The sequence below is a fragment of the Zophobas morio genome, unplaced genomic scaffold, assembly GCF_036711695.1.
Source record: "Zophobas morio isolate AGI-343-1 ecotype UQ-CSIRO unplaced genomic scaffold, CSIRO_AGI_Zmor_V1 ptg000009l, whole genome shotgun sequence".
Taxonomy (NCBI): Eukaryota; Metazoa; Arthropoda; class Insecta; order Coleoptera; family Tenebrionidae; genus Zophobas; species Zophobas morio.
In genome coordinates this window covers 5469808-5481609 of record NW_026972114.1, presented here as the reverse complement: position 1 = coordinate 5481609, position 11802 = coordinate 5469808, and the positions used below count along the sequence as shown (strand labels likewise).

General features: G+C 32.6%; 2 protein-coding genes across 3 annotated transcripts; one reads left to right on the top strand and one right to left on the bottom strand.

Moving 5' to 3' along the window:
* Nucleotides 1-6552: 6552 nt before the first annotated feature.
* LOC135125612 (COP9 signalosome complex subunit 7b) lies at nt 6553-8066 on the bottom strand. 2 transcript variants are annotated; one of them, XM_064051256.1, is made up of 5 exons: nt 7797-8065; nt 7579-7743; nt 7216-7524; nt 7030-7162; nt 6553-6717 (listed from the first exon to the last, which is right to left on the bottom strand). In XM_064051256.1, exons 1-5 carry the CDS (start codon nt 7959-7961, stop codon nt 6698-6700), a joined length of 792 nt encoding a protein of 263 aa, XP_063907326.1. In that variant the 5' UTR covers nt 7962-8065; the 3' UTR covers nt 6553-6697. The 2 variants fall into 2 exon arrangements, with proteins under 2 accessions (XP_063907326.1, XP_063907325.1); XM_064051255.1 differs by lacking the exon at nt 6553-6717 and having other exon boundaries at nt 6861-7162; nt 7797-8066.
* A 157-nt stretch (nt 8067-8223) lies between these two features.
* Nucleotides 8224-10669, top strand: LOC135125611 (IQ domain-containing protein E-like). The gene is made up of 5 exons (XM_064051254.1): nt 8224-8299; nt 8366-8527; nt 9400-9817; nt 9867-10149; nt 10203-10669. The coding sequence occupies exons 1-5, from the start codon at nt 8285-8287 to the stop codon at nt 10660-10662; spliced, it is 1338 nt and encodes a 445-aa protein (XP_063907324.1). The 5' UTR covers nt 8224-8284; the 3' UTR covers nt 10663-10669.
* The last annotated feature ends 1133 nt before the right edge of the window (nt 10670-11802 follow it).

Sequence of the window (11802 nt, the reverse complement as noted above, 5' to 3'; positions counted from 1 at the left end):
TTAAAAAAAGGTAACAAAAAATATATAGAGTCTTTGTTATATAGACTTTTAAGAAATGCTATGAAGAGGTAAAATAAATAATGTTTTTGTAGTAAAATTAAAAAAAAAACTGACATAATTGGACCTTTTGTAATATTTTCTTTTTTTTTTAAGACACCGATATTCTAAATTGAACCACAATGATCCTAATTTGAACCATCATTGGAATTTATATTGATAGACAAAGTTCACACACAAAATTAACTTCCTCTCCAATCCCGGCGCATTCTTCATGAGAACATTAGAACAGCGGCTACAACAAGTCCATCCCTCTCCACAACGTGACCTTTTGTAGGTGTCTCCACAGTACGGACACTCAGTGTTTCCTTCATCATTCTCTTCCTCTTCGGAACTTGTTTGAGGTGTCGACGGGTTATGCTTATCTCTTTTACTGTTACCTTATCTTTTCTTTCCAAATAAATCTCTTATCACATTTTTTCCCCTAATTCTTCTTTCTATGGTGTGCTTGTTAATTCCATAGTAGATTGGGATGCCTTGCCTTGTCTATCACATGTCTTTTTGGCTCCGGTCGGCAATGGCGAAATCTCGTTTTTTTTTTTTATTTTTATTCAATTACGTCCCCCAACAGGCACCGAGGCCCAATTACAGGGGAACGGGACATACACGTTACACCCAGAGCCATGGCGGGAATCGAACCCACGACCCAAGGTGTAGCGGGCAAGCATGATGCTAACTAACCCACCCCGGGTCCTCTCGTACAAACTAAACTGTTTTTTATTGATTAAAGGGGTGAGGAATGTCTTCTGCAAGACGGAATAGGAGATTCGTTCCTATTTTTGTCACAACTAGTTGATGGAAAGGGTAAAATAAGTGCAGAACAGCTTTGTTGTTGACCTGGAGTAGGAGTGACCCTATGATCAACTGGGAAATGTAATACTTCTGACGAATGTCTGGTTCAAATAGGAGATACACTAGTATCTCTAACGTAGCTAGTTGATGGAAAGGGTAAGCTAAGTAAGGAGAAATTTTGCTGTTGGTCAGGGAAAGAAGTGACCATACAATCAACTGGTAGGGGTAAGATTGCTGAGACGTTTCTAATTTGCAGACCACAGTTTATCTTGCAGACTGAGGGTTAAAAATGCTCCAATCAAGTCAAAACTCAACATTTGCTTATTTCTCAATGCGAAGATTGTTGATACAAAACATCAACCCGTTCGGAGAAATCGCTAAAAACTACCCCCAAAACAACCTTGCAGACTGGGGCTTAAAAATACTCTAATCAAGTTAAAATTTGACACTCGCTAGTTTTTCAATACGAGGATTATTGGTGCAAAATTTTAGCCCATTCGGAGAAACCCTCAAAAACCATCCTCAAAACAACCTTGCAGACTGGGAGTTAAAAATGCTCCAATCAAGTCAAAACTCAATATTTGCTTATTTATTAATACGAAAATTGTTAATACAAAATTTCAACCCGTGCAGAGAAACAGTTACAAACCACCCCTAAAACAACTTGCAGACTGGGGCTTAAAAATACTCTAATCAAGTTAAAATTTGACACTCGCTAGTTTTTCAATACGAGGATTATTGGTGCAAAATTTCAGCCCATTCGGAGAAACCCTCAAAAACCACCCTCAAAACAACCTTGCAGACTGGGAGTTAAAAATGCTCCACTCAAGTCAAAACTCAACATTTGCTTATTTATCAATACGAAGATTGTTGACATAAAATATCAACCCGTTCGTAGAAAGCGTTAAAAACTACCCCCAAAACAACCTTGCAGACTGGGGCTTAAGAATACTCTAATCAAGTTAATATTTCACTTTCGCTATTTTTTCAATGCGAGGATTACTATTGCAAAATATCAGCCTATTCGGAGAAACCCTCAACAATCACCTCCAAAACAACCTTGCAGACTGGGGGTTAAAAATGCTCCAATCAAATCAAAACTCATTATTTGCTTATTTCTCAATGCGAAGATTGTTAATACAAAATTTCATCCCGTTGGGAGAAACGGTTAAAACTACCCCTAAAACAACTTTGCAGACTGGGACTTAAAAATACTCTAATCAAGTCAAAATTTGACAGTCGCTAGTTTTTCAATACGAGGATTATTGGTGCAAAATTTCAGCCCATTCGGAGAAACCCTCAAAAACCCAAAAAACAAACCTTGCAGACTGGGGGTTAAAAATGCTGCAATCAAATCAAAACTCGATATTTGCTTATTTCTCAATACGAAGATTGTTGATTCAAAATTTCAAGCCGTTCGGAGAAACCCTTAATTTAAAACTACCTTTAAAACAGATTTGCAGACTGGGTGTTAAAAATACTCCAGTCAAATCAAAACTCGACATTTGCTTATTTCTCAATACGAAGATTGTTGATACAAAATTTCAACCCTTTCGGAGAAACCGTTAAAAACTACCCCCAAAACAACCTTGTAGACTGGTGCTTAATACTCTAATCAAGCCAAAATTTGATATCATTAGCCAAAATCGGTCTTATCATAGCAGATACTAGCCCCGCCCACCCACCCTCTCTTTTCTTAGAGGGTATCTCATTTGCCAAAATCAGTTTTATCTCAGCAAATACTAACCCCGCCCACCCACCCTGTTTTTTCTTAGAAGGTATGTCATTTGTCAAAATCAGTTTTATCTCAGCAAATATTAGCCCCGCCCACCCGCCCTCTCTTTTCTTGGAAGGTATGTGATTTGCCAAAATTAATCTTATCTTAGCAAGTACTAGCCCCACCCACCCTCCCTCTATTTTCTTGGAAGGTATGTGATTTGCCAAAATCAGTCTTATCTTAGCAAGTACTAACAATCTAAACGTCATATTTAAGATAGCACAATGCAAATTGCTTCATCATACAAAAATTGTGGAAATTAATTATAGTCCCGATTTTAAGTTCGCATACCTTATTCCCTAGTTTTTCAAAACGGGGGTTATTGATGCAAAATTTCCTGCCTATTCGATGTTGATACAAAATGTCAATACATTCGTAGAAATCCTTAAAAGAAACAGACTAGGGATTAAAACAGCCCGGCTACCCAGCGATCGCCTTAAAAGCTCAGGCTGCCTAACGATTCACTTCAAAAAATTATTTTATTATTTAAATTTAATTTAGTTTTTTTAATTTATTTTTTTATTATTTTATTGTTAATTATTAATAAATTTATTGATATTTAAATTTAAATTTACAAAATATATAAATTACGAATATACTTAGTATACTATGTAAGAATGCATTCGGCTTTTTTTCGTCCATTCTCTTATTTTGGGGTGTGTTTTTACACGTCATTTTTGCTGTTAACTTGGTTCATTCAGTACCTACTATATGCTGATTTTGAGTTCTTTGAGGTGTGTCTATTATTAAACTTTCATTGTCAGTCAAAAAATACAAAGTGGTGTCCAGAAGAGAAAATTCAGAGGAAACAAAATCTTAAAGACATTTTAAAGAAAATTAGAGACATTTTTAATTTCTGAGAAACCTAACGTAAAGAAAACGTTTTCAGAGAAAGTTTAAATTAATAAATAGGAACCTCAAACTTAATTTTATTTGAATTTCAAAAAGAACACAGAAAAGTGCTAATTTCTTAATTAATTATTATTAATGGGAAAACAGATAAAGATTCGTTATATTCAATACGACGCAAAATTGTCTTCATAGGTCTTACAGCCTTCGGATGGTGTCCACGTCCATTTCTCTAACTTTCTGGTAGATTGTGCTTATTAATTGTTCTTCTAAATTGGCTTCCCATGGGGTGAGTGGGCGGAGTTAATTATGTTCTTCTGTAAAGTGGCAAGAAACTAATAAAACCTGGGCTGTTAAAAGAGAAGAAAGAACGATAATCGTTTTTTATTTGTTATACTATTTGCTATAAAAATGCATTTCTTAATTGAGAAGAAAAAAGAACAGGTGGGTGAGTGGGGCTACTTTTAACTTATTCTCACGGAGTCTTTTATAAACAAGCAGGAGCCCCGCCCATCTACCCCCTCTTCATTCCAATGACTACTCTAAATATTGTTCAGTCTTACCTTGGCAGGTGTAATCCTCGCCCACCCGCCCTCTGTTTTTTTAGTTTTAGTTAGTAGTTTATTACTCCGAATTGAGATTTTACCCGAAACGTCCAGATTTTTGGAAAACAAATCAAAATTAGGAAACAACATTTTGACATTTAATTTGGAATCTACAAAACCGAATGCTTTGAATTCTTGTAGATAGTTAAAGCAGCTTTCAACACGAAAGGGTACAGGTGGTGGGAGTGCGCAGAACATTGTTTTGGTTTAGCCTTACAAATATCGTGCAAGCAGTGGCAGCGGAGATGAATATTTCGATTTTAAATATTAAAATATTATTGCGGTTAATAAAAATATCACTTTTCTATTTTATTAGCGTTGACATTATAGAAAAAGAATTTAAACAATTGTTAGTGCTATATTCGATGTATGAGTTGAATAAAAAAGTAAGTAAAAGAAGTAAAAAAGTAATTTTTAGTGAGCAATAATAACTGTTAAATTAGGGTACAGTCGAAGCTCTAGTTATAAACGACAGTTATGCTAGAATATTACTTCGATGTTAAAGACAGAAAACGTTAAGCCTTATTATAATCCGACTTTACGGTATCGATAAATTGTGCCAGAAAATAAAAACCATATAATTATAGTCATAGGTTGCTTATTCTCAGAGTTTTAAGCCCGCTTTTATCTAAAGATTTAACTGTTGATTTAAGACTAGTCGACTATAAAATAGTATATGATACTGGTTTATAATGAAATGTTTTACTCATGCTATAATCCCTCACATTATAAACTCGTTTAATAATTAAAAATACCAAATTTTGTGTGATAGATTATCATAATTTATTGTTACGTAAGTCTATTTTTTTAACAAACAAATTAATTTATTTTTATTAAATGTTTGTCTGTATTCTTTTGTAGAAATTGCTCTTTTTTTAGTTGTTTTTGAAAGAAGTACAACTCAGCCGAGCCTCCCTTCTCAATGCATCGATGTTACGCCACTGATGGCCCGGCTACAAGTCGCGCAACTTAAGCCCCGCCCCTGTACCCTTTCGTGCTGAAATTACTTCTAACAATTATAATAAGCATGATAAAATTTAGATCACAATATATTTACTTATCCCCTACAAAAAATTGATGACGTCAGCTCAAAAGTTTGCCAAATAAATTGTATCTAAAATGTACAAAATATGATGAGTCTGTACTTGTGATTTATCTTTCGATTCATATTTTTTGGATTTGCATATACAAGGTGACTCAAAAAAATTAATGAATGCGTCAATGTATTTTATTGATTAAATCAGAAACTACAAAACCAAATGCTTTGAAATCTTGGAGATATTTTGAAGTTATCATAGGCATATTAAATTTTTAGTCAAAATATATTTGCTCATCCCCCTAAAAAATTTATGACGTCACCTCAAAATTTTCTGAATAAATCCTATCTTCAATGTGCAAAATCTGATGAGTCTCTTCTTGTGATTTATCACTCCATTATTTTTTTTTTGATTTGCATATACAAGGTGACTCAAAAAAATTAATGAATGCGTGAATTTATTCTATTAATTTAATCAGGAACTACAAAAGCGAACATAATAGTATTGTCTAAACTCTTTAGACCAATTTTTACGGTTTATGTTTGTACTCTGAAAAAAGTCGACTATTTGCAGGCTCAAATTACAAGCATCAGCAGTTAAAAGAAAATGAAATTTGATTAATTTTGTCTCGTCACCACAGAGAAAAGGACTGATTAATAATTAACCACACTCAATTTTTTTCCCAAAAACGCTCATAAAAGTGAAGAACTTTATTCGACAAAACTAGTTATAAGATGACGGACAAATTTTGACACTTTACCATGTTTGCATTACTTAATTGTTCTTAAAATATTTGCAAGATTTTAGAGCATTCGGTTTTATAATTTCAAAGTTAAATTATTGTAAAATATTGTTACAAAATTTTGATTTTTTTTCAAAAATATGATGTCTAAGGCAAAGACTCGACACTGATTTATATATCACACATACAGAGAATGTAATTTTATAAAATTTAAAAAATATTTATTAGCCAAAATTGTAAAATAACGTCATCACTTTTTGGGGGGAATATAAAAAAAAATTATTAACGATTTGTTACGCCTACAATAACTTTAAAACGTTTGCAAAATTTCAGAGCATCCAGTTTTGCAGTTTCAAAGTTAAATTACAAAGTGTTGTTATATGTACAATTTTTATTTTTTATCCAAAAATCTGAATGCTAGGACTTATCTTAATTTATAAAATTAAACAATGTTATGTTAATAAAGTTAAAAAATGATTATTTCAGAAAATAATAAACTACATGCCATATTTATTTTTACTGAAATCGAGACTATAAAAATATACTTACATTTTTGCAGAAAACGTAGAAAAAAGAAATTTAAATATACTTGCGGATTTCACTGTTACTCATCAGGTCCATATCTCATATTTTTTAAATAAATATTTTCATAAAAACAAACATAACAAAAAAATGTAATAAAAAAACACCAAATAAAATAGACTGATTTTTATTAATCACAATTACAAAGTTTCAGACCAAGCACACTACAATAAAGAAACTCTTAATAAAACCAAGCATAATTAACCAACTGCACGATGTGACCACAGTCATTACCAACCCAAGCTTGGACGAGTTGTCAACGAAGAAGCTTTAATCCTAGAAAACACAACAATTACAACTCAAAACCATTCACCTAATCAAAAAATAAATAGACAAACAAACAAAAAATCGGCAAATCAAATGAGTGTTGTGGAACTGCTCTAAAGGACTTTGGACAGGTTCCTCATTAAAAAGCAACCACTTGACACACAATTTATTCCATTAGTTTTGACAAGAAATGAATTTAATATGTAAGTCACTACAGTACAACAATTAAATCACACTTACGTTATTTTAAAAAAATGCAACAATTCGCAGGGGAAATCATTATTCAAGATTTAAGCCAAAACTTACTGCTGTGCCTTATACCTTTGATTTTTGTTGACTTCTTCCCTTTCTCACTGGTAGCTGCTGCCTCTCGGTTATCTGTAGCCATGGCCTCGTCCGTGCCGTCTGAACGTTCCTGCAACTGTGTCTTTAAGGTTTTCTTTATATTACTAATCTGTAACAAAATATTTTATTGACTTTGTTGTAGATAAATGAAAATTATAGGACCTCTTGCTCCACTTCTGCTTTTCGCAGCATTGATCGATTTTTCTCAGAGTTAGCTCGGTGAATTTGGGTCTCCACACAAGCTAAGACGCCTTCACAAGCTGAACACCAGTCTTGAAGACAGTTCACAATTACGTTGATGTCTTCAGGTCTGATGTCTCGACCGATAGCATAGTCAATTTCTAACTGACTATTCTTTTGGTCTAGTTTACCGTGAATTATGTCAGCATAAATTGCTTCAATGATCAAGTCCTCTAAGTCTCTCACATTCGCTATTCCTAGTTCCACTAACAAGATGTTATATGAGATGCACTTAAAAACAAAAAAAAGTGAGGTTATGTTGCAGCGTAATATTCAAATCAATACTTTGGACTTAGTTGCGAGCGTTACTATGGTTAAATGTTGCAATTTCTTCTTCTGAGCGGGTGTTAATTCAATAAATTCGTTCTTATTTGCTACATATTCCTTGTAAGTTCCATAAGCAAATAGGTTAAGAGTATTGTAGAAATTTCTCTGCGGAGTGGCATTTAACTAGAAAAAAATTAACATAGATAAAGTAGAAATAAACAATAGTTAAATACAACCTCCTCAACGTTCTGCATGTGCAGTAGTTCTCCAAAAACGTACACCCCTGGGGCCTCCAGAACCTGTTTTATGAGTTCAGTACAAGCAGCCCCCTTTGTAGACTTTGCTAGCAAAACAAACTGCTCCAACGCATTGGTACAAAAAGGTGTTTTTTCCACAACCATTTCATTAATTTCTCTCCACCGGTACACTCTTAATTCGCAAAAAAATAACCACACTGTCAGTGTCAAACTTCCAACATCAGTGTTGAATTGTCAAAACTTGGCGCGCAATTCAAACTAATTGCAGCATACATATTTTTTAAAACAAAAATCGTCGATTAAATTGGACACAATCGTCTGCTCGTGTCGCTTGCACAAAGTGTACACAAAAACTGAACGTATAATCTACAATTCTTGTGGGGAGAGCTGTTTGTTTTATCGATATTTTCCTAAATAACTGCCTCTGCGTCTAGTTGGTGGTTGCGTTTCTGTGTTAAATATTTACGATGTATCGAGACGAGGTAATATTTTATTTATTTTTAAATGAGCAGTTTGTTTTAAATTCTAAGCATTTATTTAATGATCAGTTGCAGGACGACGAAGATTTGCGTGTGGAAATATTTCATCTAAAAAAACAACTGTCTAATGTTAGCACGGAAAATAATTTCTTGAAGGTAAAAATTAGGAAACTACAAAACGAAATCGTGAAAAAGGACAAGCAGATGGATGTTATGTTGGATCCTCGTAAGGTAGAGTATTAAAGAGAGAAATTTATCGGAAAATTCGACTTTGAATGAGTTAATTAACTTAATTTAATGTTTCATTATTAATGACCATAATTATCACGGTGGGGTGCCGCCGAAATAATTTTGATAGTCCAAATTATAATATAAACATAATTATATGGCTCTGTTTTCTCAATTCTTTCCCCATCACTTGATTAATTATTGGTATTCACACCAAATTAACTTAACTTAACAAAATTGGACATCTTACTTCTACAACAATTTTAATTTTCTGCGTTTAATTATACAATGATAACTTTTTTATAAGCAAGATAGTGACGTCATAAATATATTTTGAACGTTAAAAATATATGTACGTAGAAAGAAAAATATAGCATTATACTCACTACCTATTGGGTTTATACTTATATATATTTTAAAATTAAACCCAAAAAAGAAGGTTTTTGTCGTTTTTTGAAAAAGAAAAAGCGTAGGATATCATGTCAGACAATTTTGCCATTTTTTTTTTATAATTTTAGTACTTTTAGTAACTTTAATTGCGTGTAATTGATTACAAACGTTTAGATATTTTTTGATATGTGATTAAAAAAATTCATTGTGTTAGCCCTAAAAAAAATAGAGCTGTACTTTAAAAATACTATATCATAACTTCAAAGAAAAGTAAAATTTGTTTGCTAAAATGTTCATACTATGTTCAAAATTACATTTTTGAATATTTAGGGGAATTTATTTGAAATGTATAGTCATCATACACTTAAAGATTTAATCTAATTGAATATTTTATATTGGTATTCATTAAAAAATCTACAATATTTCCAATTTTTTTTTTTAATTTTGGGTTAAAAATTACTATTATTATTTTTTTTTTGTTTTAGACTAATGACGTTCGTAAAATACTGTACGAACGCAGCGCTTCATTCGTCTTAAACATGAAAGAAAAAAACGACGAATTATTGTATCTTCTACGCGAAAAAGACGTCCTAATAAGACGTCTTCAGAACCAGCTGGACATTACCAAATTATACTCGCAACCACCCAAACGTCACTTTCCGTGCAAATGTCCAGATCATGTAGAACTCGACAACAAAATTCGCCAAATACAAGTAAAAACGTCGCGTTGTAAAAGCGGAAATTTTTGCCTCAAAGCTTCGCAAGACGACGAAAATAAAAAGAAAGAGAGAAGTTTATCGTGGACCCCTGGTCTTCACGAAGCTGAATCTACCCTTATCGAAGAACTAAAATCAAACGAAGAAAAGTGCAATAAAGCACAAAGTAGTGCACATGACGTAAAAGGTAGTACTGGGTGTTGTCGTTTTTAACACTATACAACTTGTTGTTGTAGATCAATACAGGAGTCTGTCTCGCGATCACCTTCTATCAATTATTGAAAATTTGAAGAACAATCAAAGATATTCGCCGTTATCTCAACAAACCAGCTCCAGAAAGTCTAGTCCTGAAAGCGATTTAGAACGAATAGAGCTTTTGTGTGAAAGCCCTCATGAAGAAATACAACAACTTCATCTACATTTCCTGGATATGATTTCTGAGGTAGATCATCTGAAGAATACAATCGCTCAGTTGCAAAACAATCAAGAGAAGACAGACAACGTGTTGCGAAAAAAAAAGTAAGTAAGTACATAATTCGAAACTGTTTATAATTTATAATTTTACTTTGTAGTACAAACATTGACAAACTAGCACAAGAAATAAAAAATCTAAAACGCCCAAAATCCAGGCCTAAACCTAGCCGAAATCGTAGTAATAGGTGCTACAGCAGCGCAGATTTCGTCAGTCAAGTGTATTCTACAAACAACACCGTTAACAATCATAAAAGAGACTGCGTTAGAAGCGAAAGAAACAAACGTGTTAAAACAAACGAAAAGAAAAGTAATGATAAAGAAGAAAAGTCAGATCGTTCTAAAGCAAGTACACTAAGAAGAAAGCAAGATATGAAAAACGCGATGGTTCAAGTAAGCGAAATAGACAGTCCGGAAAGCTCCAATCGATGTGTTTACATCGAAAAGGAGAGTATCACGATTACACAAAAGGCCACATCTGTTGATAAACAAGAAAAAGAGTACGATTATGAGGACGAAATATTCGAGGAATGTGACGACGAATCCGTTGCAGCGACTTGAAACTTTACACATTTTTATTTGTAGTCATATTTTATATTTTTTAAGTTATTGTAAAATGGTATGTTTCAGGTGATGTAAAATGAAAACTTGTGACGTGGTGTAATAAATGTGATCGTTTTTTGGTTACGATAATTATATGACCTTTAAGATTGTTGGGGAATTATTGAGCGTCTTATCTAAATAAGCACTCTGGGTCGAGTTAAAAAAAAACTAGATCAGTTTTTCTTAACATGTAATTTACGAGAGCTAATCAATAATACACGTTATGATGGTTTGCAATGCTCAGTCCTCTCATGCTTACAGGTGTTTTCATTCCAGCATTATTTATTCAATTGTTTATCGATTTGAATAATTTAGGGCGGGACGGCTAATACGTAATTTTTTTAAAAATTTTTGAATTGATAAATAATGTACGAAAATTGCCTGGTTTGAATATGGATTGGTTTTTTGTTTGGAATGTACTTGAAAGTTTTCCGCTGAATTTCTTTAGAAAATAGGTTATGGATATCAGGAGAAAATAAACATTAATAAGCCGGACATTTGTTGTATTTTACGAATTTAACAATGTATTTTTTATTTTCTGATCTCTCTGTTATTTTTTTTAAGTTTAATAAGGATGTAATGACTTATTCAAATTAAGTTTATAAAAAAAGGATATTAACATAGTAATATCATGTTTATGGGAAATAAGATTTGGAGCGAAATAATGTTAGCAAAATTTAGTTTTTAAAATTGTATTGTAAATTTTTTCCAAACAGAAAGTGACGGCAAGGCATGAGAATTTGTCCTGGGTAGGTACGTTTTTATGTATCTTCCTTAATTAATCCGACAATTTGATACTTCTGCAACTTTTATATTTTCTTTCTGAAATACAAATACTTTGTCTCAACTTCATAAATATATATCTGTGCCAAGTTGCGTCTAAAATTATTTCAAATTAAATTTCTACTAAAAATGATACATTTTAAAATAGTTTTTTGTTTTGAAAATCGTAAATTACAAAACAGGTTGCATTGAAGTACGCTTTAAGGTTGTCCTGAATATGGGAAATCTCTAATCATCCCTTTCAAGAATTTGATGACGTCATTTCAAAATTATTAAAGTCAGTATCATTTGAACTGTTCAAAAAAATCAAGCTTC

What these genes read in the sequence shown, in the direction of transcription:
- LOC135125611 (XM_064051254.1), top strand. An exon ending in TAGTGCACATGACGTAAAAG is followed by an intron (nt 9,818 to 9,866) that starts GTAGTACTGGGT and finishes TTGTTGTTGTAG; the next exon opens with ATCAATACAGGAGTCTGTCT. An exon ending in AACGTGTTGCGAAAAAAAAA is followed by an intron (nt 10,150 to 10,202) that starts GTAAGTAAGTAC and finishes TTTACTTTGTAG; the next exon opens with TACAAACATTGACAAACTAG.
- LOC135125612 (XM_064051255.1), bottom strand. Translation starts at nt 7,961, where the DNA reads ATGGTTGTGGAAAAAACACCTTTTTGTACCAATGCGTTGGAGCAGTTT. An exon ending in CGCTCGCAACTAAGTCCAAA is followed by an intron (nt 7,525 to 7,578) that starts GTATTGATTTGA and finishes TTTGTTTTTAAG; the next exon opens with TGCATCTCATATAACATCTT. An exon ending in AAGCAGAAGTGGAGCAAGAG is followed by an intron (nt 7,163 to 7,215) that starts GTCCTATAATTT and finishes ATTTTGTTACAG; the next exon opens with ATTAGTAATATAAAGAAAAC.